This window comes from Micromys minutus, assembly GCF_963924665.1.
Source record: "Micromys minutus genome assembly, chromosome: 2".
Lineage (NCBI taxonomy): Eukaryota > Metazoa > Chordata > Mammalia > Rodentia > Muridae > Micromys > Micromys minutus.
The window spans coordinates 70097844-70123753 of NC_137971.1; the positions used below are offsets into that span (position 1 = coordinate 70097844).

At 40.8% G+C, this 25910-nt stretch overlaps 1 protein-coding gene across 4 annotated transcripts in view; it reads right to left on the bottom strand.

The window, feature by feature from the left end:
• INPP5F (inositol polyphosphate-5-phosphatase F) overlaps positions 1-25910 on the bottom strand; it is a gene marked incomplete at its 3' end in the record, with an annotated part of 81357 nt that overhangs the window by 53868 nt on the left and 1579 nt on the right. For all 4 annotated transcript variants that reach the window (XM_080913533.1, XM_080913532.1, XM_080913535.1 and 1 more), the window contains exon 2: positions 4446-4526. In XM_080913533.1, coding sequence (XP_080769659.1) covers positions 4446-4526 — 81 coding nt within the window. The remainder of the gene's footprint in view (positions 1-4445; positions 4527-25910) is intronic.

The following is a 25910-nucleotide window of genomic DNA, read 5'->3' on the forward strand; positions in this document are numbered from 1 at the left end:
TCAGCTCGAGGTCATCCTTGGCTATATAGGAAGTTTGAGGCCAGCATGGGCTACATGAGACCTCCATCTCAAAAAGAAAAAGAAAACCAAAGAGAAATAGATGGAGATGTACAAAGAGAAATGGCAGTGAGGCACCTCCAATCCTATACCAAATCCACTTTCAGTGTCCTGTGTTCTTACAAAAAGTGTGCTTGCATCAGCTGATAGATTTTCCTCTTTAAGTTAAGCTGATAGATTCGCATAACTAAAAGAGCCTTGATTAGACAGTGCCTTGTAATTTACTAAGAACCTTCAGGTACTACCTCATTCAGCACATAATGAGGCAAATTACTCTGGTTCTTGCTTTATAGCTTAAGAAATAAGGCCCTTGACCTGGGGGTTGTCTTCTTGGCTGCCAGTCACACCCCGAAAAGATGTTCCCACTATTCAGAAGAAAGAACAGGACACCAAAATAGAAAAGAGAATCCCAGGAAAGGGCCCCTGTAAGAAGGGAGCCATGAAGAGATGTAGAAAGACCACATGAAATCTAATGTTGCAACCTAGGCAAAGCCCACAGATCCCAGGGACTGCACACTGTCACTGTCTTAAACCACTTAGCCTTTAGGAGGGCTGATCACACAACAGACAGTGAGGCAGATATTAGCGTTCGCTGACAAATAATAACAATAAATATTAACAAATGGAGCCTGACTCTTAGTCTGACTGATTTCAGTGATTTATTCACTGCTCTAAGATGTGACTGAAATTAGAGAAAAATAATCAGAAGTTTCATACACGTCATTTACATAATAGAAAATGAATTTTAGCTGAGAACATCCAGCTGTGAAATTATCTTGTCAGTATGTAAATGAATTAAAGATATCTGTATGTAAATGTGGACAGGTAGGAGAGTGTTATTAAAATCCTTAGCATGGTTACACAATGGCTGAATGATTTTCTCCTCTGTGCTGAAGAAAAAAAATATTTTTTCAAGACAGGGTTTCTCTGTGTAGCTCTGTCTGTCCTGGAACTCACTCTGTACACCCAGCTGGCCTCTGTCCTCCCAGTGCTGGGATTAAAAGGCTAGGCCACCACTGCCTGGCTATGCTGAAGAAATATTTAAAGCCCACCAAAGACAGAGCATACAACAAAGCTCAGAGCAATGTTATTTATAACAGGGGAAAAGGAAATAAAGATCCTGGAAGAACTAAACAAGCCAGTGAGGGAAGACAGACAGCTCATAAAATGTTCAAATAATGGAAGAACAAGGAACTCTAGCTCCATGTACCAACACAGTCTCAAAAACATTAACAATAAAAAGAAGAGGGGAAAAAGGCATGGTGGCACACAAGAAACCCAGAACTCAGGAGGTGGAAGCAAGAAGAACAGAAGTTCAAGGTCATCTTTTGTTACGTGGCAAGTTTGAGACCCACCTGAACATTTGAGACCTCATGTTAAAGATAGACAATAAGTAAAACTGCCAGCCATGATAAATAGTGCAGCACCTTTATCCCAGCACTCAGGTAAAGGCAGATGATCTCTGTAAATTCTAGCCCAGTCTAGCCTGGTCCACACAGTGAATTCTAGAACAGCTAGGGCTTCACAGCCAGAGCCTATCTCAAAATAATAACTAATAAATGAAATAAATGATACAAAAGAGAGAAGGGGCCAAGTATAGTGGAACAGGCCTTTTATCTCAGCATTCAGGATGCCGAGGCAGCCAGACCTCCGTGAGCTGTAGAGCAGTTTGGTCTATACAGCAAATTCCAGGCCACTCAGAAATACACTGCAAGACCCTGTCTCAAGGAGGAAAAAAAGAAAAGAAAAAATTTAAAAATCAGGTTAGCTGATCAGGAGTAACTGCCAAAGCAGTTTATGCTCTTAAAAACAAAACAAAACAAAAACAAAACAAAACAAAAAAAAAAAACAAATGTAATGGCCACTCTCATAACAATGCATTACCACAGAACACGGCCAGGGAGACGACTCAGGGCCATGTATCTGAATTCATGCAAAAGACAAGGGTAATGATCTACAGCCCCAGTTCTGGAGGACGAAGACAAGAAGATGTGGGAGCCCACGGCTAGTCGGCCCAGCTGAATCCATCAGCTCGAGACTCAGTGAGACCCTGAGCCCCATCTCAAAAAATAAAATGAAGGGTGCAAAGGGAGATACCCAAGGCTGACCTCTGACCTCCACACAGTCTGCACATGTATGTACACTCACCATACAGACACACACACATCACAGAGAAAGAGAGAGTCAGAGACAGAGAGAGAACAAATCATTTAATGGAATTTTCATAAAAATCTTCAAAACATAAATCCACACATACTACTTAGGTATGTATGTATGTATGTATGTATGTATGTATGTATGTATGTATGTATGTATGTACATGAGAAAAACAATCATTTTCAATGAAGTAACAAAACTCAAGAATTGCCTCCCTTCAAAGTGAGAGCCCTGAAGTCACCAGTCATGTCTCACTTAAGTGGGGAAGAAATAAATATGCGCACTTTATAACACCTATCTATTTATCTATAGTAAGCAGTCCCATATATTCATAAAAATATTCCATAAGAACATAATTTAAAATATGACCGAAGAATCCTGCAGCTGGGTTCGTCTTTTCCCACCCTTTATCCACCCTCCCACCCCGTTTTACCCACTATCACTAGATAGTCAAGAGAGAAGAACAGAGGGAGAGGAAGAGAGATCTCTGAATCTAATTTCTTTCTTCTTATTTCTTTGAGCAGGACTACTAACAATGGTCAAAGTTCAACCAACCTCCCTAAATAACCAAACCAACCAAACAACAATCCACCTCAAGGGGCCTTAGAATTTATCTACCCTCTGAAAAGGTCCCAGAATTCCACACATCACACAATTGCAGAAACTATCTGCAGCTGGCAAAATTACACCCCAACTAGAGCATGATGTAAATCATAGCTGCTGGGGACAATATGAAGCAGCCCCAAATCCCACACTTAGGATTAAAACAAAAACATACTGAAAATGTTTCTGTGTTTTGTAAAAAATCCAAAATTCCAAAATTCTCACTACAGAATCTAGCAAAACTACAAATGTCTCCAGGAATATATTTTTGTAATTCTCGAAAACCAACCTGGGGCCTAAATGCTTAAGAACCTTACTTTAAACTTAAAAACAGCTGTGTTAGTGCCTCATACCTATAATCCCAGCACTTAGAAGGCTGTGCCGGGAGAAAACACCATAAATTCAAAATAAACCTGGGCTACAAAATGAGACCCTGTTACACAAAGAAAAGAACAGGGCCAGGAACCGAGATAGCTCAATGGGTAAGCATAAACCTGCAGACCAGAGCTCCACCCACTGAACCCATGGTAGAAAAAAAATCCAACGCCCAAGAGTTATTCTTGGGCTTCCACAAGTGCACTATGGTGCACATGTGTGCGTGTGCACACAAACACACACACACCATTGAGTAGAAAGAACAAATGAATAGTCACAATAGGCACACTACAGAGATGTAACTACTTCACAGCAACAATACCAAAGCCTCCTATAGTTCATAATCATACTAAAATTACTACCAGGAGCCAGCTGTAATGGTACATTCCTATAAACCCAGCATTCAACAGACACAGGCAAATGATATCAAGTTCAAGGTTAACCTGGACTCTAGCTCTTGGCCAGCCTGGGCTAGACTGAGACCCTGTCTCTGAAAAACAAATGAAGGGGTTGGGATAATGACTTGGAAGTTAACAGTACTCCCTATACATGGGCCTGGTGACAACTGCCTTAACTCCAGCTACAGGGGATCAACACTGTCTTCTGGTTGCCTACCTCAATTACACGTCTGTATGTAGCATACACACTCACACCATGGAGGAGAGGCATCTGCTCTCCCTGGTGAGGACCAGGTGAATGACTTAGACTTTCCATCCATTTGCCTGCCGTGGGCAGATGCCCAAGAAAGTGCCACACCACACCCTAAAAGACCCATCTCTTCCCTAGCAGAAATGACTGACCCAAAGCCAGCCAATCTCAGCCGTATTCTTCCTGCTTCCCTCCTGTTCAACACTTGCTGTACCAACCCTTAATAAAACCCATTTCCACACCCAGGGACTGCACATGGTCCACAGTGGTCATGCAGCCTGTCTTTTCCTCTAAACTAAGCTCTGGGCAGGTAGGAAGGGGTCATTTTGGGATCACAGTTGTGTTAGGCTGATCAGTACAATTCCTGGCTCAAAGTAGGGATTTTGTGAGAATCTGTCTTTAACAAAAGAGCAAAAACAATTGTGTCATCTCTTCTCAAAAGCTTTATTTTCATTCCATTAAACTTAAATAAAAATACATATGCTCTGACTCAAAGTTATGACAAAACAACCAATGTCATAACAGAATCTACATGCAACCTCAAAAAGGACGTCACAGGACAGCATGTGAAATGTTGTAAGTGTAAGGAGTTTATAACAACATACCTGAATGAAGTTGGATTTTCCCAATCACTCCTTCTACCAATCCCAAACAAATGGGGTTCCAGGCAAGAAGTAGATCAGTGGCTAAAATAAAGGAAGAAGCAGTTGTGAGAACACACTCACCAGAAAGGTGAAGCCATCTTTTGCAGTGTACTTTAAAATATTTTTAAATTGTAATTTAAATATTTTAAAATATTTTGGAGAATCGACACTCCTCCAAAGCAATTATAGATATCCGCACGGAACATATTACAGTAATGACTTTGTGGCAAAGCGTTAATTCTCAGGCCTCAGTAGGACTCTGGAAACCTACACAGTTGTGAGGCAGGATGGGCTGAGGAACCCCACTGAGTGGAGGAAAGAGGCTGTCACACTACAGAGAGCAAATGGGAGGACAGCCAACTGACCCAGATAAAGGCAAGGCCTGATGGTGGCCATGGAGCTGCCCGCTTACAGGATTACACTCTGAAAAGCATCTTTCCCCAGAGAGTCAGACACTAGAGAAGGGACTCCAGAAAGTCACTTTCCTTATCCGTGACTTCTAGGACGAAACCAACAGAAGCTGCTTAGTTACTGAGTGCCACTGCACGCTTTGTCCCTCATCTGAACCACAGAACAGACTACAGTGATTGGAGGCATTTTTTTTTCTCATTTCTTAAATTAATAGCACTATAGACACCCAGAAGAGAAGCAAATTACACATAAAACATGTATAAGGACAAAGAATGTAATTTAACTCTTCTGCAACCATGCTTGCAAAAGACTGCTACACACATAGTAATAAATGTGACATTTATGATTGTTCAACAGCTGAAAAGAACGACTAGGAATCAGTATTTCTGCTGGCTCAGGCCAGCAAGGTGGCTGAGCGAGTGGAAGTGCTCACCGTGAAAGCAGAGTTTAATGCCCAGAACCAATGGTGGAAGGTCAGACCAACTCCCAAAAGTTGCCCTCTGACCTCCACATGTGTACTGAGGTGCATATGTTAATGATATATTAAAATGTAGCCCAGCACAGTGGCATATACTTTTAATCCCAGCACGCAGGAGGCAGAAACAGTCAGATCTCTGTGAGTTGGAGGCCAGCCTGATATACAAAGTGAGTTCCAGGACAGCCAGGATTGTTGCATGTACAGAGGAACCCTGTCTCAATAAATAAATTAACTGTCTAAATTTAATTTTTTTCTGCTAAAAGTTTCGCATTTTAATTATTACCACTTAAACTTTTATTTTACTGAAATATTACCTGTCATTCATAGGGTAACTATACACTAATGGTTTAGTTTTCAAATTCATTTAGGTGTTGACTTTTTTCGTTATGTATTAATTTCTTGAGTCAGGGCCTCCCTGTGTAGCCATGGCTAGCTGTGAGAACTCAGTGGTGATCTTCCAACTTCAGCCTCCATAACTGGTACACTATTTTCTCACCAGCTTACTGTTACATTTTCACACACACACACACACACACACACACACACACACACACACACGAGTTGATTTCTTCAGTTGATTGTGGCATTTTGCAGTGCTAGGGGTGAACCCAGGGTTATAAAACTAGGGTTTTGTGCATGAAGCCTATACTCACCTCAAGTTCATTGTTTTTATTGTAAGAATAAAAAGAAAAAGTTAAAGGCTCCTATACACATTATGATTTCTAATATTTGTTTTAACTGTTTTGTGTGTGTCAAGGTGTCTATGTGGAAGTCAGAGGATAACTTGTGGGAGTCAGCTCTCTCCTGAGCTCAGACTCAGGTTGCCAAGCTTTTGAGGCAAGTACCTTTACCTACTGAGCCATCTTGACAACCTTCATTTCCAATCTTGACATTATGAGGTTGACATTAGGAGACCCAGTTTAAAAGTGAAGAAATAATGCTTAGAAGAGACCCAAAGAGGACAGAGACTCACTCCACAGGAAGGCTAACAGTCAACTAACCTGGACCCTTGGAGGCTCCCAGAGACTGAATCACCAACCAAAGACTGAGCACGGGCTGGACCTAGGCCCCCTGCACACGTGTAGTAGATGAGCAGCTTGGTCTTCATGTGGGCCCTCCAACAACAGGAATCTCTCCCTCAATTTGTGGCCTGCCTGCCTGTGGATCCTGTTCCCCTAAATGGGCCACCTTGTACGGCCTCAGTGGAAGAGGATGTGCCTAGTCCTATAGCATCTTGATGTGCCAGGAGTGGGAGAGAGTGGCAGGTTGACAAAGTAAAGTGAGGCTCCCCATTCTCAAAGGAGAAGGGGAGGGAGGAATGGGAGGAGGATCTATGTGAGTGGGTACTAGGAGGAGAGGGGGGCTGATACTGGTATGTAAAGTGAATGAATAAATAAACTTTATTTTAAAAAGAAAAAGAACATAGTCAAATCACCCACAAGACAGGAATCAGAGTCTCAATCAAAATTAAAAAAAATAAATAAATAAACTAAGTAAAGAACAGTCTAGAGCCAGGAAAAGTGGCAAATGACTGTAATCTCCACTGTTATCCAGGCTAAAGCAAACAGAAGCTTGGGTTTCAGGCCACCTTGGTCTAATGGCAAGACTTTCTCAAAATAAACAAAACCAAAGAGGCCTGCCTATCTGACTGGGGTTGTACACCACAGCAACCTGCTTGAACACCTCCCCCTGAAACTACCCAGGGAGCTACGAAAACAGGAAGTTTTAAATGCCACGTGTGATTACAAAGCAACACTCAGAGACAGAGGGGAAAACTGGCCACTGATGTAAGATTGTTCTCTCATTTCAGGTTTCTGTCTGCATGTTAATTGTAGTACACACAGAACTACTTCTTTTTAAGTCTTTTTTCAAGGGCTAGAGAGACGGTGTGGTGAGAGCCAAGCTGCTCCGTCACATCCCCTCAAGCCCTGATGCTTTCTGATGTTCTCACGTGACCCCTTTGAAAGGACCATCCAACCCCACAAATGGATCATGACCTCAGGTACTACAGTGTACTGGGTCTGTGACACACTTGAACTGTCCTGTACTCCCTTTGTGAAACACTGCTTGACTAGCATCCAGCTAAGGTCAACCCATCAGATGAAAGGTTCTTACTGTCTCCTCTCCTGCCAACTGTATATATGATACTGTACTACTTAATAAACTTGATAGGATAAGACATAGTTTGTACAAGACCTCCTGGGCTTCAACTTCCCCATCTTTATTTTCTGATCTCCTGGTCCTTTCTCTCAAGAACAAGTCACTGAAGATCAACCTCTTAGTCCAGGTCAAGGGTGCAATTGTTAAGAGAATGACCAGTCTCCAGAACCCACGAGATGGCTGGAACTCCAGTTCAGAGCATCTGACACCCTCTTCTGACCCCCATGGCACTGAACATTCAAGACCTAGACACATAAAATATAAATAGACCTTATTAAAAAAAATTTAAAGAAATAAAACATCCTTTAAAATCATGACTTCATGATGGCATAATTTTCCACTTAGGAAGTACTTTCTCACATAAATATTTAATTGAAAATTTTTTCTATTACAAAAATAATGTGGTAAATGATGAATTTTATACAAATATTTTATTTGTCTCCATCCTTAATAGCTTTAAGATAGATTCCGAGGAAGGAAATTAGTAGTCACAACATTTAGAACCATCAGGCTCTCGAGCATTACCAAATTACTTCTATAAATGTTATGCCATATTAGATTTCTGCCAAAAGCATATTTCAAAGTTTATTTTAAAATTTACATATATATATAATTTTCCTACACACACACACATATATATACATACATATATATATATGTATGTATGTATGTATGTATGTATGTATGTATATATATATATATATATATATATATATGTGCTGGTAATTTTTTTTAAATACACAAACACACAGAGAGAGAGAAACAGGGTCTTTCTATGTAGTCCTTGCTGTCCTGAGCTCACTATGTAGCCTAGGCTAGTCTGAACTCACAGAGATACACCTGTCTCTGCTTCCCAAATACTGAGATAAAAGACATACAGCCCTATACCTGGCTTAAAACTTACCAGGATTTTTTAATCTCTTAATTTAATAGCATCCATTGCCTAGAATTAGGCCATTTTCTTTATTGATAATATTAAACATTTACCTATAAAAGTAGCTACTTTTCTTTTTCTACTACGTTTCTTCTTCAACAATGATTTTCTTGTTTAATCTTCTCCTTGCTTTGCCCTTCTTGTTTGTATCTTTAATTTCCCTGAGACTGAAACAGGAAAAATATACCTGCAGGTTGAGAGCTCTGCTTGCAGTTAAGAATAAATTCCTTGTTGTCCTAGGTTTGTTTGACCCATCTGAAGCAATATGCTTGATCACACGTGGGCAGGAGGTACGTGGGCCAGAAATGTGTCAGGATGTATGCTTGTCCCTGATTGAAACTGATAGGAAGTATGAATGATCGGTTTTGCCCTTTTACACCCCTACGAAACATGACTTGTGGCCATTTTCTGGAAACCCAGAGGCAGATTTGATCAGAGTCCATCCTGGTGAGTATTTAATTAAAACTGGCTTTAAATTGTAAAGTGGTTTTATTCTCGACCAATGGGATCAACACTGGCAAATATAAAGTCCTAGATTATATTTCTGGTTGACCTGTGAATCCCTGGTGTACTTGGAACTTCAAATCTTTGACTTATTTGCAGATACTGTGTTTTTGTCTTTTATACAAATCTACCTTAAAGCTTAAAAACACATTCCTTGCCTGTATCAATTATGGATTAACTGCTTTTTAACTGACTTTATGTTACTTTTAAATGCTTTAGTCAACAGTCAAGCCTATATCAGACATGCCAAGTCTCACATCTGTCAACACAGATGTTCCTGCTGAAGAAAGAGCACCAGCTTCCTCAACCCTGACACTCTGACCTCCAAAGGTCACTACTGTAATAAGCTTCATGGAAAGGAAAAGAGGAACTACTGAAGATGTGTTCTGGAATCTGTCCACATATCAAATACTTGCAAGGACTCAGGCTCAGAAGATGGGTGGGGATTATCATCCAAAGGTAGAGTGCTGGCCTAGAAGCAGGAGAGATGACTAGGTGGTGACTGTGCTCATCAATCATGATGTCTACAGTTTGGATCCCAGGACCCACATAACAATCTGAGTGTCCAGCCCCCAAATTGGAGGTGAAGGTGAAGACACAAGAATCTGTAGGGTTTGCTGGCTCCCAGCCCAGCTAAGAAAACATAGATCCAGGTTCAGGGAGAGACCCTGACTCAATGGAATAGGTAAACCAAAAAAGAAGACTATACCAAAGGCTCCCCCTGGTCTCTATATGTGCACAGATATTTGCAGCCTACCCCCCCCCCCCCACTCCCTACTCCCGAACAAGCACACATACACTGTAGAAAGAATCTATTAATAAGCATCACCTGTCAATAAAAAAAAAAAAAAAACTTATGGCCAATGGGCTGAGACAAAAAATAGGAGGTGGGACATCCAGCAGGAATAGAAAGAATTCTGGGAAACAGATGCACGGGAGATTCACCACAAACACCGAGGAGATAAACATAAGCCAACAAGTAGTTGGACTCAAGACAGAATGAACGGATTCACCCCAGGAACTCTGAGGAAACAGACACAAGAAGACAAGGAAAGGAAACCAGACACAGCTGAATCCAGTTAGAATAAAAGGGATAATAAGTTAAGAGCAAGTCAGAGAACAAGCCAAAGTTTATAGCCAAGGCATTTATTAAAAAACTATTATCAGAGTTGTTATTTCTGGCAACTAAGTGGCCAGGAGGAAAACTTTTTTTTAAAACAATGCACAGATACAAACAACAATTTAATTAAAAATAAATATTTAAAACAACAGCAACAACAATAGAGGGCTATCTAGGTAACGTAAGACCAATAGGTTCGGTGGAAATCTGAACAGGACAGGGAGTAACTGAGGCCAGCCGAGGAGAGAGTTAAGTAAATAAGGGCCATGAGCCTGCACTTCCTGGAGTCTATGGCAGGCAGACAATGACCTAAGTGAAAGATTACAGCCAGGATTTTATCTCAGTTGACACAATGAATGCTCAGCCAAAAGTTAACTAGTGCCTGCGATTGTCTGAGGTCCACAGTGAGAAATACTGTTCAACCATGACCTGGTGAACACTCAAATACAAGTGCCAGGAGTCCAGCTTCCTGAATGGACTGGGAGCAGGGAAACCGGCTAGTCATGGGAAAAAGAAACAAATGAGCTTGGGGGGTGGGTAGGCAGTGGACTTGTGAGGCACCAAGTCCCCTGAAGATACCAGACACATGCATGTGATGCACTTACATACATACAGGCAAAATATTCATACACAGAAAATAAACAATCTAAAACAGTTTTTTTTAAGACTGAAGAAGAGGTTGGCCTGGCCTAGTGGGTACCGGTGCTTACTACACAAGTGTGATGCCTCAATTCAGATCCCCAACAACCATGTAAAAAGCAGGACCCAGTGGCATTCACCTGAAACACCAGAGCTGCACTGGGGCATAGCGAAGACAAGAGGATGCTTGGGGTTTACTGACAGCCATTTAGCTGTGGCAGGGAGAGGGGAACCTCAAAGGAACAAAGGCAGAGAGCAATCGCAGACACCTGATTTTCTCCTGGCCTCTACAACAACAATAAAGACACACACACACATAAATACACACAACAGGAAACACTTATACACACACAATAAACACATTCATACCCACACAACAGGAAGCACACACATACGCACATGTAAACACACACAGGACATAAAATACACTCATATACCACACATTCTGAAAATAAATATTAAACAAATGTATCACAAAGATTAGTAGGAAACGAAGTGGAACACCTCAGGGCACACTGGGAAGGGCAGGAGAGAATAATGACCACACCAGAGATTACACGGAGGGCTGGAGACCAGCTCCATTGGAAGAATGCCTATCTAACATGTACAAGGCCCAGGGTTTATCCCCAGCACTGCATAAATTAGGCCTTCCTATATTATGGTGACAGTAGGTTCAACACTCTACCTAAGGACAGGTTACAGTTGGAAAGGAAGCACGTTCTCATCCAAGTCAGCAAAAAAGGGATGAAAGGCTAAGTATAGAAACAGAGAAGCAAATGACATCAGATGGTTCCAACTTAGTGAAATAGGAACCCAAGTCCTCTGCCTTCAGCCAGAGGAAGGACATGGCAGCAGGAAGGGAAGATCAGCATAGGAAAAGTCATAAGTGTTCTGTGGTTTCCACACAGACACACAGCATTAAGTGTGTGCTCTCTCTCTCTCCCTCCCCCCATCTCTCTCTCTCCTCCCTCTCTCTCTCTCTCTGCCCCTCCCTCCCCCTCCCTCCCCAAAATAACCAAATATAATAAAATGTATCACAAATGAATAGGAAAAGACATCTAACACCTCAGAGGACACACTGGGAAGCTTATGTACATACATGTTTTAAGATTATTTTCATTATTTATGTATACAAATGTATGTTCTATGCACAAGCATAATGGTGCCCACTGAGGCTAGAAGGCTGTAAGCCACCCAATGGGAGCATTTGCCCAGTTTAACATTAATGTCAAAGAAACATTAGGCATTAAAAAGGATAAATCTGAGCACAGCTAATCCAATCATTACTTCTACACCACACTTCCTTGGAAACAAAGTCCAAATTCCATAGAAAGGCTTTTAAGCTAAGTGGAGAAGGGAGGGGGCTTGATGACACATGCCTTTAATTCCAGCACTCAGGAGGTAGAGATAAGGAGATCTCTGTGGGACTCAGGCCAGCCTGGTCTACATAGTTTCAGTACAGCCAAGGCTACATAGAGAGAACCTGTCCCACACCACATACACACACCCAAAAATGTAAAAAAAAAAAAAAAAAAATCAGAAGAACAGCTATCCTACCCTGCCTGCCCTTCTCCACACTCAGCATCCTGGCCTGAAGTCAGGCTAGGTCTGGAAGGCTGCTCCCCACCCACTTCTGCCTGCTCTTCCTTCTACCCTCAGAACAAGGGTTAATGGTCTCATGACACATTCCTTACTCCTCCCACCCTAAGAACTAATCATACTTTTGTGTAGCAAATCTCTACCTCAGCACCTTGCTTTAGTGAATGTAATTATTGACTTGGCTAACTCCTTGATCACACAGGAACTCATGGAGAACAGGAAACTCCCAGAGACCTGTTAAGGTTCAGCTTTCTGTTCTCCGTGCATGGCACCGTAGGTTCTGAGCTCCACAGGCCCCTTCAAATGGAAAGGAATTTACTGCAGCCAAATAAAATTTAAGTAACCACATTGGAAAGGTTCCCTATTTAAACTGACAAAAATTAAATCCATGTGGCCTATTACAGATGTGACCATCAAGCCTAATGCTATAAAGCAACTGTCACCATCATCCAGCTGGTTAACATCAGAACAATTTCCCATTCTCAGTCCCAGGGGGTTCTTTCTAACACATCTCCAACACCATAGGTTTCCTTACCAAATACCCCCTGATGCACTACTCTCATATTTGAGTGGGTTTGAAGTCACACTATCATCATTCCAGCATCCAACCCAAACCTACAAGCCACCTGAAGGGCCTTTGTGTCTCACCAAGGCCTACTGGTTCTCTCCCCTTGACATCTGACGATCACTACACTTCTTTCCATATCAGGCAGACAAGCCACACGTGGCAGAGCAAAAGCTCCAGAGAGGGAAAGGAGAAGCACCAGAAAAAGCATATTCGAGTTCTATCAGCATCCAAAGGAGACAGGAAAAAAGGAAAAGGGAAGGTTGTATCTTTCTGTGTCACGTGGACAGAAGTAGGACCTGCAGTACTTGGTGGGGCTGAGAAGGAAAAGTTACTTGGCCTAGATAGCACAGCTTGGTGGGGGGGGGGGTCCTTCCTAGGTCCCTGATATTGATCTTTATGTTTTGGGCAGCTTGGAATGCTAAGAGCCAACACATTTCTTAACAAATAACAAGGGCTGAATATATTGGATGCACAGAAGACTCTAAAACACCTTAAGTTCTCCTGGGCCAGGCGGCAGAAAGCAGAAAGTTGTAAGACCACAAAGGATCAACTCAAGGCAGTAAAACTCAGAAGCTGTTTTCCTTAAGCAGGTTAGATTTGCAGCTGAGACAGAGTGAGTCTGGAGACAACACACAAAAGAGAGCAAGCTTGAAAGCAGACACTCGCGCGCACACACACGTGTGCGCGCGCACACACACACACACACAAACACACACACACACAACTCCCAGGAACTGACCAAGATGCCTTGAAGCTGACTATAATATCTAAAAGCTGGACAGAGTCAAGATATTTGCATGTGGCATAGCCACAGCTTACATGTGGTACTCCAGGCCAAAGACCCTGCCTAGCTCTACCACAGCCCTGAGCCCTTTCAGCTTTGCTTCTCGAATGTTATCCAACTGACGAGGTCTCCATGAGGATAAATGAATCGTGTGACAATAGCAATAATATCAGTAACTTTCAGGTCAAGTAGGGAAATATGTACATATTTAAGATTTCGGAATCTCATAACCCAACAATTTGTCTGTAGACTTCTATTTCAAGAACCTATAAAAGCTTTTAAAAAGTAGGTAGAAGGGCAGCACACATCTGTAATCCCATACTCCCCACACTTGGGAGGCAGAGGCAGAAGATCTCAAGAAGTTTAAGGCTAGTCTGGTCCACACACACTGAGTTCCAGGGTGACATGATAAGTCTCAGAAAATCTTAGAGTAAGACTGTAATTCCTAAGACCCTCTTCAGGTGATATTTTATGGAGATATTGCTATACCTAGATTTATCCCAGAATTTTTTTTAAATATGAAACATTGAGCTATATATAGTTCTGATTCAGGTTAAAATTGGACATCCAGTCTGAGTGTCAGCATGCCAATGATGACCCAAACAGCAAATCGAAAATGACTGCCAGCCTCCTCCATCTCCTCCATGGGAGCATCTAGAAGCACCTAAAAGGAGGAAGCTGTATATGGGAGAGTCATGGATACTGGTGATGCTAATTACATAAGCCAAAATAAATACTGGATCCCAAGTCTTATAAAAACACAAAAGGATATGAATAGAATGTTCAGGGAGGTTTTTTTTGTTTTTTGAGACAAGGTCTCAATAGGCTGACTCAAACTGAAGAGATCCGCCAGACTCTACCTCCTGGGTGCTGGAATTAAAGGTGTGGGCAACCATGTTCCCATGGTGGGTTTTTTCGTTTGTTTTGTTTTTAATGATACTGGAGGGTAAATCAAAGTCTTAAGCACGTTAGGCAAGTACTCTATCACTAAAATACACCCTCAGCCTAGGTTTTAACTATGGAGCTCTGACCAGCCTATTCTCCTGCCGTATCTGACCTTCGGATATATAATATTTAAACATATATTTTTTAAAAAATCTAATGTAGAGGCTAGGCATGTTGACTCACACTTTTAATCCCAGCACTTTGGGAGGCAGAGGCAGGCAGAACTCTAAGTTCAAGGCCAGCCTGGTCTACAGAGTGAGTTCTAGGACAGCCAGGGCTACACAGAGACACCCTGTCTTGAAAAAAACAGAACAGTAAAATCTGATGTGGAAGTCAGAGGACAACTCTCAGGAGCCATTTGTTCCCTGTCATTCTTAGGATGAAAACTGTAGGCCATCAGGGTTAGCAACACTCACTTTTACCCATCACCTCCACAGCCCCGAGTGTCACCTTTTGTCAGCAACAGAAATACCTGGAAAAGTCTGAGCTATCAAATTACAGTCAGAGAAAACAGCAGGTAAGGAAAAGAACACAATCAATGTAAAACCGAACACATGGCAGAAATAGCATATTAATAGTTGTGATAAATGTAAGCATTTTCAATAATCAAATAAAAAGCTATTAAACACCAACTCCTATTTTGTTTACCTGTGCACACCTGTGACTGGAAACAGTGCTTGATGCCTAAGAGGCATTGACAGTTACTCAACTAAATGAATAAACAAAAAAGATACAACGGGTAAAAACAGGTATCTCCCAACAACTGGTAATTTTTATAAACTACTATAGTTTATAAAACTAACATTTTAAGGGTGTTTGTTTGTTCGTTTATTCATAGTGCTAGAGATCAAGCTTAGGGTCTATAAATTAACATGATAGGCAAATATTCTAACTCTGAACCACAACCCCAGTCCAAAATTTTATTATTTTTAGAGACACACCAACATATTAATCTTTGCTATAATGGCACCTTTTAAAACAAATGCACTAATGGGCTGGAGAGATGGCTCAGCAGTCACAAGCATTTGCTATACTTACAGAGTACCCAGGTTTGGTTCATTCATACACACAGAATAAAAATAGCACGCCTTTTAAAAGTAATAAGGACAGTCGTGGTGCACATCTTTAATCCCAGCACTCGGGAGGCAGAGGTAGGTAGATCTCTTGAGTTCAAGGTCAGCCTGGTCTATACAGTAAGTCCTAGGACAGCCAGGGCTACCCAGAGAAACCCTGTCTCAAAAAATAATAAGAAAAGAAAAGAAAAATTAATAAATCTATAAATGCATTAGGTCAGGCAAGGTAGTGCACACCTTTAATCTCAGCAATTAGAAGGCAGAGGCAGTAAGACCTCTGAGAATTCCAGGGCAGTGGTCTACACAGTGAATTCCAGGCCAGTCAGGGCTATCTAATGAGACACATCTCAAAAAAAAAAAAAAAAAAAAAAAGCATTGGTCTATTAGTAAAAAAGTAATTGATAATAAGATGTGACCAAGACTGAGCTAAAAAAAACTCTAAGCAAAAATTGTCTTTAAATCCCTAGCATGTGCACTTAATTTCTCAAACCAATGGCTCAGGGGACAAGGAAACAGTAAGACCTAAACAGGTTCTTGAACTCACCAGGGAATGAAAAATTGGATTTTGGGAGCTGCTGAACTTTATTATTTGGTACAGTATGAAATGGACAATGAGTGTGTGTGTGTGCACACACACACATTTTAGGTAAACCTGAAATACATTATAATCTTATTCTTTACTAAGAAAACAAGTGAGCACTAGTGAACCTAATGTATAGAGAATGTGTGGAGGTGGTATTTATCTGGGCATATGCAACACCTAAGGACTTGACACTGTCAATATTTTTAATGGCTATTCTGGGGGTAGAAAGGATCACAATGGCAGAGTCAGTGGTCATGCCTTATGCTATTCCCCACAGAGAACACACTGACTGAACTGCTCCCACAGGTGTGTTAACCTGCCCTTCAGCTAGTGTGCTAACTGGCAAAGGAATTAAAAGAGAAACAATTCACAAGTAAGTCTTAAAGTTTAATGTTGTCAAAGTTACATAATAAGTTATTACAAACTAACAACAAATAGAGCATGTTAGAAATAATGCCAAGTTTTCATTTGTGAAATAATAATAAAAAAAAAAAAAAAAAAAACATAGAGCCAAAGTCTGTAATTGAAATAAACTGAACTGTTTGACCACTAAGTCAACATTCCACTCATTTCCAGTCTGGCAGTGGTACACAGCTTCTGTTTTCACATGCCCTTCTCTTCCTGGTACACAAAAAACAAGTGATTAAGCACTGTGTGCCTGCAGAGAGCATGAGTCACTCATTCCAAGATCCCAGAGTGAGGCCACTCCCTCAAAGCCAGCCAGCATAGGTCTTACACAGTTTAAAGTAAGTTTCCTCTGTGTCTTTAAAGAGGGGGCAGATAGTTTATGCATATCTAATCAGACCCCAGTTTCACTTCCTGCTAAAGACAAAGGCTATTATTGCTCTGACAATCACCAACAGCAAAATCAAAAGGATGAAGAAAAGAGCTTTAGGATGAGGAACTGAAAGCGCCAATTGTCAGTATGTCATGCTTTAATCCTCAGAATTTAATGAGGCTGGAAGACAGGGTAAATCATTTCATTCAAGTCCCAGCTTAAAGTTCGAAGTTTGACCCCCATTTCCTCAGCCTCCATAGTGGTTATTACTTCTCTACTAGGCAGCAAGCTGACGAATTCATCCAATTCAGAAGTTCAGGCGGCTGCTGATTTCCCACTGTAAAACCAAGCTCAACCAACAGCTACCAATCCAGACTGCTCGTTAACATCGCTGAAGTGTTCTATAAACTACTGATGCCTGGGCTCATCTAGTAGAGGTGAAACTGGCCAAGGTGGGGCCCTATAATACAATATAGGCATAAATATAATTTTTAAATTCCTCTAGAATTGTCTTGCTGAAGAGATGGCTCAGTGGTTAAGAGCACTCACTGCTCTTCTGAAGGTCCTGAGTTCAATTCCAAGCACCCACATGGCACCTTACAACATGAAGACAAAGTACTTATATACATAAAAAATGTAAATAAATAAATCATTAGAATGATCTTACCTAAGTGATTATACCTCCCTGGGAAGAATCCATGAGAGTTTAGTTTTACTTTATCAGTCAGTCTCGGGACATGTAATGCATCAAAGTTGTAAAGATCCAATTGCACAGATATTACCTGATATGGTGACCTGGCAATAAAGGCTGGTCTAAGGTACCAAAAGGAAACATATCCAAAACCAAAAGGTGGACACCTACTTAAAAGAGAACTTGCCTAGCACCCACAAGGCCCCAGGCTTCACTATTCAGTGCTATACAAACCAAAGCAGGTGAGGTTCTCCTGTAACTCCAGTTGTCAGGAGGTGTAGACAGGTTATGAAAAGCTAAAGGTATTCTTGGCTACATGGTGAGTTCAAGGACAGCTGCAGGGAGTGAGGGAGAACTCAGAGAGATAAATCCAGACAGACACTCGTATTTATTTCCCTTTCCTCATCTTTAGACAGAGCTATTTAAAAAGATGCATAAAGCTAGCGACACTTCTTTTTTTTTTCCATTGTGTATGTGGTTTACTTTTTAAAACTGTATCCAAAGGGTGCTCCAAGGTCAATAAAGCAGAGCCCAGGCCACCCAGTTGCCTCCTGCCTTTGGTCTTCCTTTCCTGTATGTCAGTGGGCTAAAATGAAGGCCTGCTTTGTCACTTGGGAAGCAAGCACTGTTACACAACCGAGTGGCAGTCTCAGTGAGGGAACAGCAGCACCTATGCAAGCCTTTACAGTGACCAGCCATGGCGGAGCAGCTGGCTGTCACTGAGTGGCTGCTGCTAGCTACACTTCTAATGTTAAGTAGACGCAAATCTTTCTCTCAGCTGTTTTTTAAATAATTGCATCTTTTTTTCCTAAACACTTTATTTGAAAGTAATTTACTTTTTTGTATCTTGCTCTAGGTTTGCTTATATAGTGTATACTGTGGACTCTCACAAAAGCTCTGCCTTTAAACCATCATTATTGTCTTAGATTCACTGTTTCACCTGGCCTCAGATGAACAACTGCTTCCACACTTGAAAAACAAAAAACAAAAACAAAACGCCAGTAAGTGGGGAAGCAGAGGAAACCCAGTACCCCATCTTACAGTCTGGCCAGTTACATCCTATTCTGTCTTACATGCTCCCTGTCTTCTCTGATATCCCATTAGAATGAAGGAATTGTACATAAAAGGCATTATTTCAGCTGGACTCTGTGGCACATGCCTTTGACCTCAGCACTTAGAAGGCAGAGACAAAGACCAGCCAGTCTACATAGGAAGTTTCAGGCCAGTCAGGGATACATAAAGAGAGCCTATCACAAAAACACAAAACAAAACAAAAGGTATTATTCTGATAACATAAAATCCCTACAGTTCATGAGACCTTCCAAAGGTCTTCTTACTTTTATAAGGTGATATGACCACTGGGAATTTACAGATGAAGAAACTACATAGAATTAAACCAAAGAACACCTTTCTTCTCATTTTATTAGGAAGAAAACATTTTCCCAGGGGACAGGGTAGGAATCACTTAGACCTCCAATCAAACCTCAAGACTCAAATTAATGAGCCAGGCACAGTGTTCTCAGGACTCCACTTCCATTAGCCCTCACACTGGGAAGGTAGAGGAAGGGAATCAGAAAGTCAGTGTTATCCTCTGGTACTTGCCAGAGTTCAAGGACAGCTAGGCCATATGAGACCCTGTCTCAAAATGAGAAGACTCCAATCAAACCTTGCAAAGAACTTTGTGTTAAGGCTCTATGCTAGTCTGTCTCTAGAGCCCTGTGTCTCCTGCTGTTCTGGTAGCAATACTATACATCTTCCTGCTTTGGTACAAACTGGGAAGACAGCCTCCAATCAATACATGCTTCTGTTTAGTTTGAGACAGGCTCTCACGTCACACAAACAAGCCTCAAACCCCCTAGGTATCAGAGGATGACCCTGAACTCCTGATCTTCCTGCCCCCCCACCTCCCAAATTCTAGGCTTACAGGTTTGCACAACCATTTTATACTGGGTTTTATGCAGCATTGAGGATAGCACCCCAGTTTTGTGCATGCTAGGCATGAATTCAGCCAACCAAGCTACGTACATCTCCAGCCTCCCTAAGCAACACATTTTCTTAAAGACTAAAATGACGTCACAACGTAATTCAGAAGACAAAAACAATATATAATGCTAAATTAAATTGGAGAACGCTTCTTCAAGAAATGGAAGGACTTGAAAGTTACTAGGGGAATAAATGCCACAGCTCTAAAAATGAGTCCAAGAAGTTGGGCTAACATACCACTAACCCTCCTCAGAAACTCTTCAGTGTACCTGCCACAGCCTTCCTAGGAAAGACAGCTGCCTTGGGCTCAGCATAGGGAGAAGAATGTTTGTATTTGACATAAAAGTCATGTTTTATGATGCAAGCCATCAGGAATCTTATATCCATACTTACACACACACACACACACACACACACACACACACACACACACACACACAAAGCTTAACAGTACAGCACATTACAGTCAGATGTTATGCCTGTCTAATGAGATATATTAGTGTTACATAAATTATAAAATGTAAAGGTCCATGTTGCTTTTAAAAAGTAAAAAGATGTTTGGAAAGAATTAGATTCCATAAACAAACTAGTATAGCTTGATATATCTTACCATTATGTTAAGGAAATGCAAGAGTAAATTTGAAAGAACCTGAAATTAAAATAAGTTTTAGGGTTTTGGTTTTTTTTTTAATATCTCACACATATGTGTATGTGTGTATAAAAGACATGGTCTCACTAATTAGCTCTGGCTAGCTGGCCTGGAATTCACAGAGATCTCCCTGCCTCTACCTCCCAAGTACCAGGATTAAGATTTATGCACCATACCTGTCTTAATATAATATATATGACACAATTTATATATATAATTCTTTGAGAATTTAATAACATGTATTTTGATCATATTCACCCTCCACTCCTCCTGATGCTCTGGCGCTTTTCAGACAGAGTTTCATGTGGTCGAAGATAGTCCTGAAGTTCTAACCCTCTTGTCTCCTCCTCCCAAATTCCTGGTTTAAGGAATGTGAAAATAACTTAAAAGAAAACATTCCAAGAGACCTAAAACCTACCTGTGTTTCTCAACTAGCTTTACCAAGAAAAATAATGACTGGATTTTTTTTTTTTTCTTTTATTGGATGGAAGCAGTTACCTTCAGGGTCTCTTAACATCTGCAAAATAGGCCACCCCACAGAGCATGCAACTGCATTAGAGACACTGCCAGTGTGCTTTCAGCACTGTAAGGCTGGATGTCCCATATTTAGCCTCACTTTAAAAACACTATTTATACATTATTACTTAAATATCACCACCAGCCAGAGATAACATTTCCCCCTATTTTGATAAACAGACTTGGTTCAAGTGTTCTCAGTTCACTTACGGCCAGTTGACACAGGATGATCACAGCTGAGATCAGCTAACAAGTCATGATTTATCAAAGGCTCTGTGATATCACTGTTACCTCCCAGAATTGTATAAGCAAGGCTAGACTTTAAAGAGTCATGTTTTAAAACATTTGAACAGGTAAAGAACAATCTATAAAAGTAGACACACAGAGATGGCAACACAGTTTGTAAAGACCTAACACACTTAAATCCCCATAAAGCCACACAACATGAGAACATCCTGAATCAACAGTACAGCTGATCTAGTTTGATTTTCCCAATAGTCTACTTTATCATAAAGTCCAAGGATCAAAATCAGCAAACACAACCTTTGTGGGCAGAAGGGCCGGGGTTGGGAGGAATAAACTGTGCGTCCCACTTAATTTCACTTAAAAAGAGAACACATCTACTGAACTTCACAACTTTCCAAGCTGGACTCCACCCACCCCCATGACTGAATAAAACGTCAATGAGGAATGAGCACAGGACCAGAGGCAATGTTCTAAAATATTCCTGTCTCTATTTAATCCTCCCAACAAGCTCTCTGATGCTGAAACTATAGAAGGCGAACAGGGGCAACAGTTATTTCAATACAAGCCTGGCAGAAATCTGGAGACAAGTGTGTTCTGCCTCCTCTGGAGATCTGAGCTAGCTGAGCCCGTGATGACCGGCTTCCTGGAGAGCATAATGCAGCCAGGTTCCTGAAGGACCACACTGAGGTCACCGAGGTCTGCCACCTGTCAGCTCTACCTTGTGTCAGTCTCTTGACCCTTGCCACTCCTTCCTCAGTGTGTGCTGCCTTGATGGTACTCTCCTAGGACCAAGTCAGAATACAAGTATCTAGGAATCAGGGATAAAAACCAAAAATTCCTCCCATCTTTGAAGGTGATTTGCCTTAAAGGTCTGTTCTTCCCCTTCCAACTCTTTTACCTCTGCTCTATGTGCTCTAAAAGGTTGCCCTGAAACTGGATCTAGGATTCTTGCAAAGCTAGATGAAGGGAGGTTTCAGGTTGCTCAGCACTGGAGGAAACAGTTTCTATCTGGTACATATCAATGTCTACTCAAAGATCTGCCCCCATGATCTATTCTCCTTCTTCTACTGCAGATGTTTTAAAAACCCAAGAGAAACCTGAAGACCTGACACTGGAGCTTCTTATAGCTACATAAACTAATTTTGCCGGAAATGAGGTAAGGTAGGGCACAGGGACAAAAAACAAATGAGAACCCCCCACTATCAGCCAGTGAAGCCTGTAATGACCTTTTTCCTTAGTGTGCTGGCTCTGACATGTGAGGGCCATGTGAGGGAATTTCTTATTCCCCTATAGGTAACATTACAGTGCTGTCGGTACCCATGAAATATAATTCTTACAACCTTGTAGTCAACAAGGTAGAGAGGTTTACAAAGTAACATCATCAGCACTGAAGAAGGTGGCTTTGAAGGCACACACTGGACTAGAAGCTTTCTTTCTCTAAGAATTTGGACAAACTATTCCTCATGCTGACTTCCTCATCTGTGATAGACAAATAACAAAACTATCCTCAGAGTTGTACTGTGGAAAGAAATAGAATAAGACATACAGTCCATACAAAACTCAGAAAATGCTCCACTGGCAAAAGGCTGTCATTGTGAGCTGGCATTAATCTTGGGTGAAGATACAGAACACGAGCTAATGTAAGAACCCCTTCAGCCCAACTGGCACTGTGTTAACACTATACCATCTATAGGGTAACGGAAATAGTATAGATATAAGACTAGTGTTTTTAAAAAAAGAAATTAAAGACTAAACACACTAGGAAAGCTGATTACAAAAAAATAATAAAAATGATTAGGAAGCCAGGCATCGTGGTTCATGCCTATAATCCTGGCACTCAGGAAACTGGGGCAGGAGGACTGAGGGGAAGTCAGGGTTAGCCTGAGCTAAATAAGATACTGCCTCAAAAAGAAAGACAAAAAAACAAAAACAAACAAACAAACAAAAAACAAAGGTTAGTTTTTTAAAGTAAAATGACAGGACATAAAATAGTAAACAAACTAAATACAGTTTCACACAATGTATCTCAAAAAATATGTATTCCCTATAGATTTCAATTCTATAATAATCTCTCATCTTAAAGTTCAGTTAATTTGACAATGAAAAATAATTTCAGGCTGGCAAAATGGTGAAGGGGATTGGGTGAAGGAGATTGGGTGAAGGGGATTCTGATAAAAGAGAGCGAGAAAGAAAGAAAGAGAAAGAAAGGAAGAAAGAAAGAAAGAAAGAAAGAAAGAAAGAAAGAAAGAAAGAGAAAGAAAGATGTCCACTACTATTTATCATCTAAAGCTTCATTTTGCTACATATAGACTATATGCTTACAAATGCTGTGTGTGTGTGTGTGTGTGTGTGTGTGTGTGTGTGTGTGTGTGTGGCAGGTGATGAGAACTTCCATGGTCACTCAGTCTCAGAAAAGAATGAGGTAACACAGAAAAATAAATTACATAACACTGCCCCTTCACACAAAGCCAAAGGACTGAAAGTAATTCTAAAAGGGAAGAGGCTGCATAACTACTCTCAAAAATAAATAGTATTATATTCCTTTTTAATTTCTTAAACTACAATCCTCTTTAAAAATATGTATTTTTTCAATTAACACACACAGTTGTTTTTTGTTGTTGTTTCTTTACATTTTCAAGCAAAATGTGCTTCTGTTGCTTCCTCTCCTCCCTCATCCCCACATGCCTCTTGCCTTCCCTTCCCCTCCCCCTTTTCTCCGCCATGCCCACCTCCCAGAACAAGGCATGGTCACATCACCCTCCCCTTCTTCAACTCCTCTTTCTGCTTCTCCTGGTTTCCTCTTGGTTAAACTCTGATTCTTAGTGTCTGACTCTCCATGTCCGTCTGTTACATTCTACTCTCTGCAGAGTACACAGCCCTCCATCACTTTCCAGGGAGAAGTTAAAACAAGCTAAATACTCTTCTCTTCACCTGCAATTGTGATAAGCATCTAAAAAAAAGTAAAAGGCGGTGCTTTACAAAAATATAGACTACTCACTACTGTTAGGAAAATAAAAACAGTCAAATATTTATACTAGTTTAAAATTTTAAACAGTGTCAAAAATAAGGAATACTATCACATACAGAGAGAGAGAGAGGAGAAGAGGAGGAGGAGGAGGAGGAAGAGGAAGAGGAAGAAGAAGAAGAAGAAGAAGAAGAAGAAGAAGAAGAAGAAGAAGAAGAAGAAGAAGAAGAAGAAGAAGAAGAAGAAGAAGAAGAAGAAAATAAAGATGCCACTGTATCAGAGGGAAAAAATCCAAACATAAATTCTCACATTTCTCGATGAACTGGAGATTTCCCACCCAATTAAAGAAATCTTCTTTTGTTTGTTTTGTTTCTTTGACACAGAGTCTCTCTATTATGTAGCTCTAGCTGTCCCAAAATCTGATACGTAGATTAGGGTGGCCTCAAACTCACAAGAGACTCACCTGCCTCTGCCTCCTGAGTGCTGGGATATGGATTGGTCACTACCACTCTTGCCTAAATAAATCCTTTACAGCTATGTGTCATAGGTCACACCTAAAATCCCCAAAACCAGGAGAAGGCAGAGGGAAAGTATTGTTGAGTTTGAGGCCAGCTACACAGTCAGCCTTAGGTTAGCCTAGACTACGAAGCGAGATGGGAGGGGAAAGAAGCACCAAAATGGGGCCAAAAATAAAGACTAAACCTAAGAAATCATTTTTCTAACAGCAATAATTTGAGTGTGAGGAAACTTAGTTATATTTAACTCAGGTTAACTCAATCATGAAGTAAGTTCTGTATCATCATAAACAATCTTAAGCCCACAGACACCAAGATTAGTGAAGCAAGGCTCTGTGCTGAGGTTTGTGTCCAGTGGAGAAGACACAAACTATTATCACAGGATATATAGGGAAGGTAATCATTGCAGTATATACAATGTACAGAAAATGTCAAGAAAGAAAATAAATGTGACCATGGGCTGCCTCATGGATGAGGGCTAGACTAGACCCGGGGCAGATGGCCTCAATGTGAATCTCACACAATGAAGTAGGCAAGTAGACAGAAAGTAACAGGGATTCCAAGCTACAGACATGGTTATTTTAACCTTAATTATCAGTGTGACTTATTTTTCTGATGTCTCCAGGAAAGAGAAAACTTCCTGTTTCTGGTCATTCAGTAGCCACATGTAAAAATCCCAATCCCAGCACTGATTGGGCCTAAAATACCACTTGTGGTAAAAACAAAAACAAAGACTTGGTCAGTAGTCTGTGAAGTTGTTGAATAACCAAGGGGGAAAAAAAACTACAGATTTGAACTCTGCACTTCAAACAACAGCAACACCCACCATAAAAACAGAGAAGAGAATGTTCAATAGGATAAAGAGAATTTGAAATAACTATGTATAGACAAAAAAAGCAACCAGATCAATGAAATATTATTACTAAAATAGCTGTGCTTAGGATCTTAAACATTGGATAGGTTAAAGTATTTAGTAAGTACAGGATGTTTCCTGTACTCAGCTTGAACATCTAAGGCTCCTGTCGGCCTGTTAATTCTGAAATATGATGGCCCCTGCCTTCCTCAAGGCTCCACGTATGTATGTGGATGATGAGATATGTATGTGAGATAAACTGAACTGAGAAGTTATAGCAAACTTTTTATAGTGGGGAAAGGTTTTAAGTTTGCTTTCTGATATGAACTTTGGACAAACAAGCAACCCAAACCTCATGGCTTGTTCCAGAAAAGTCTCTGGTTAAGCTTTCTGGTTGAGGAAACTGACTTGCAGAAAAGTCCTGTCTGATGA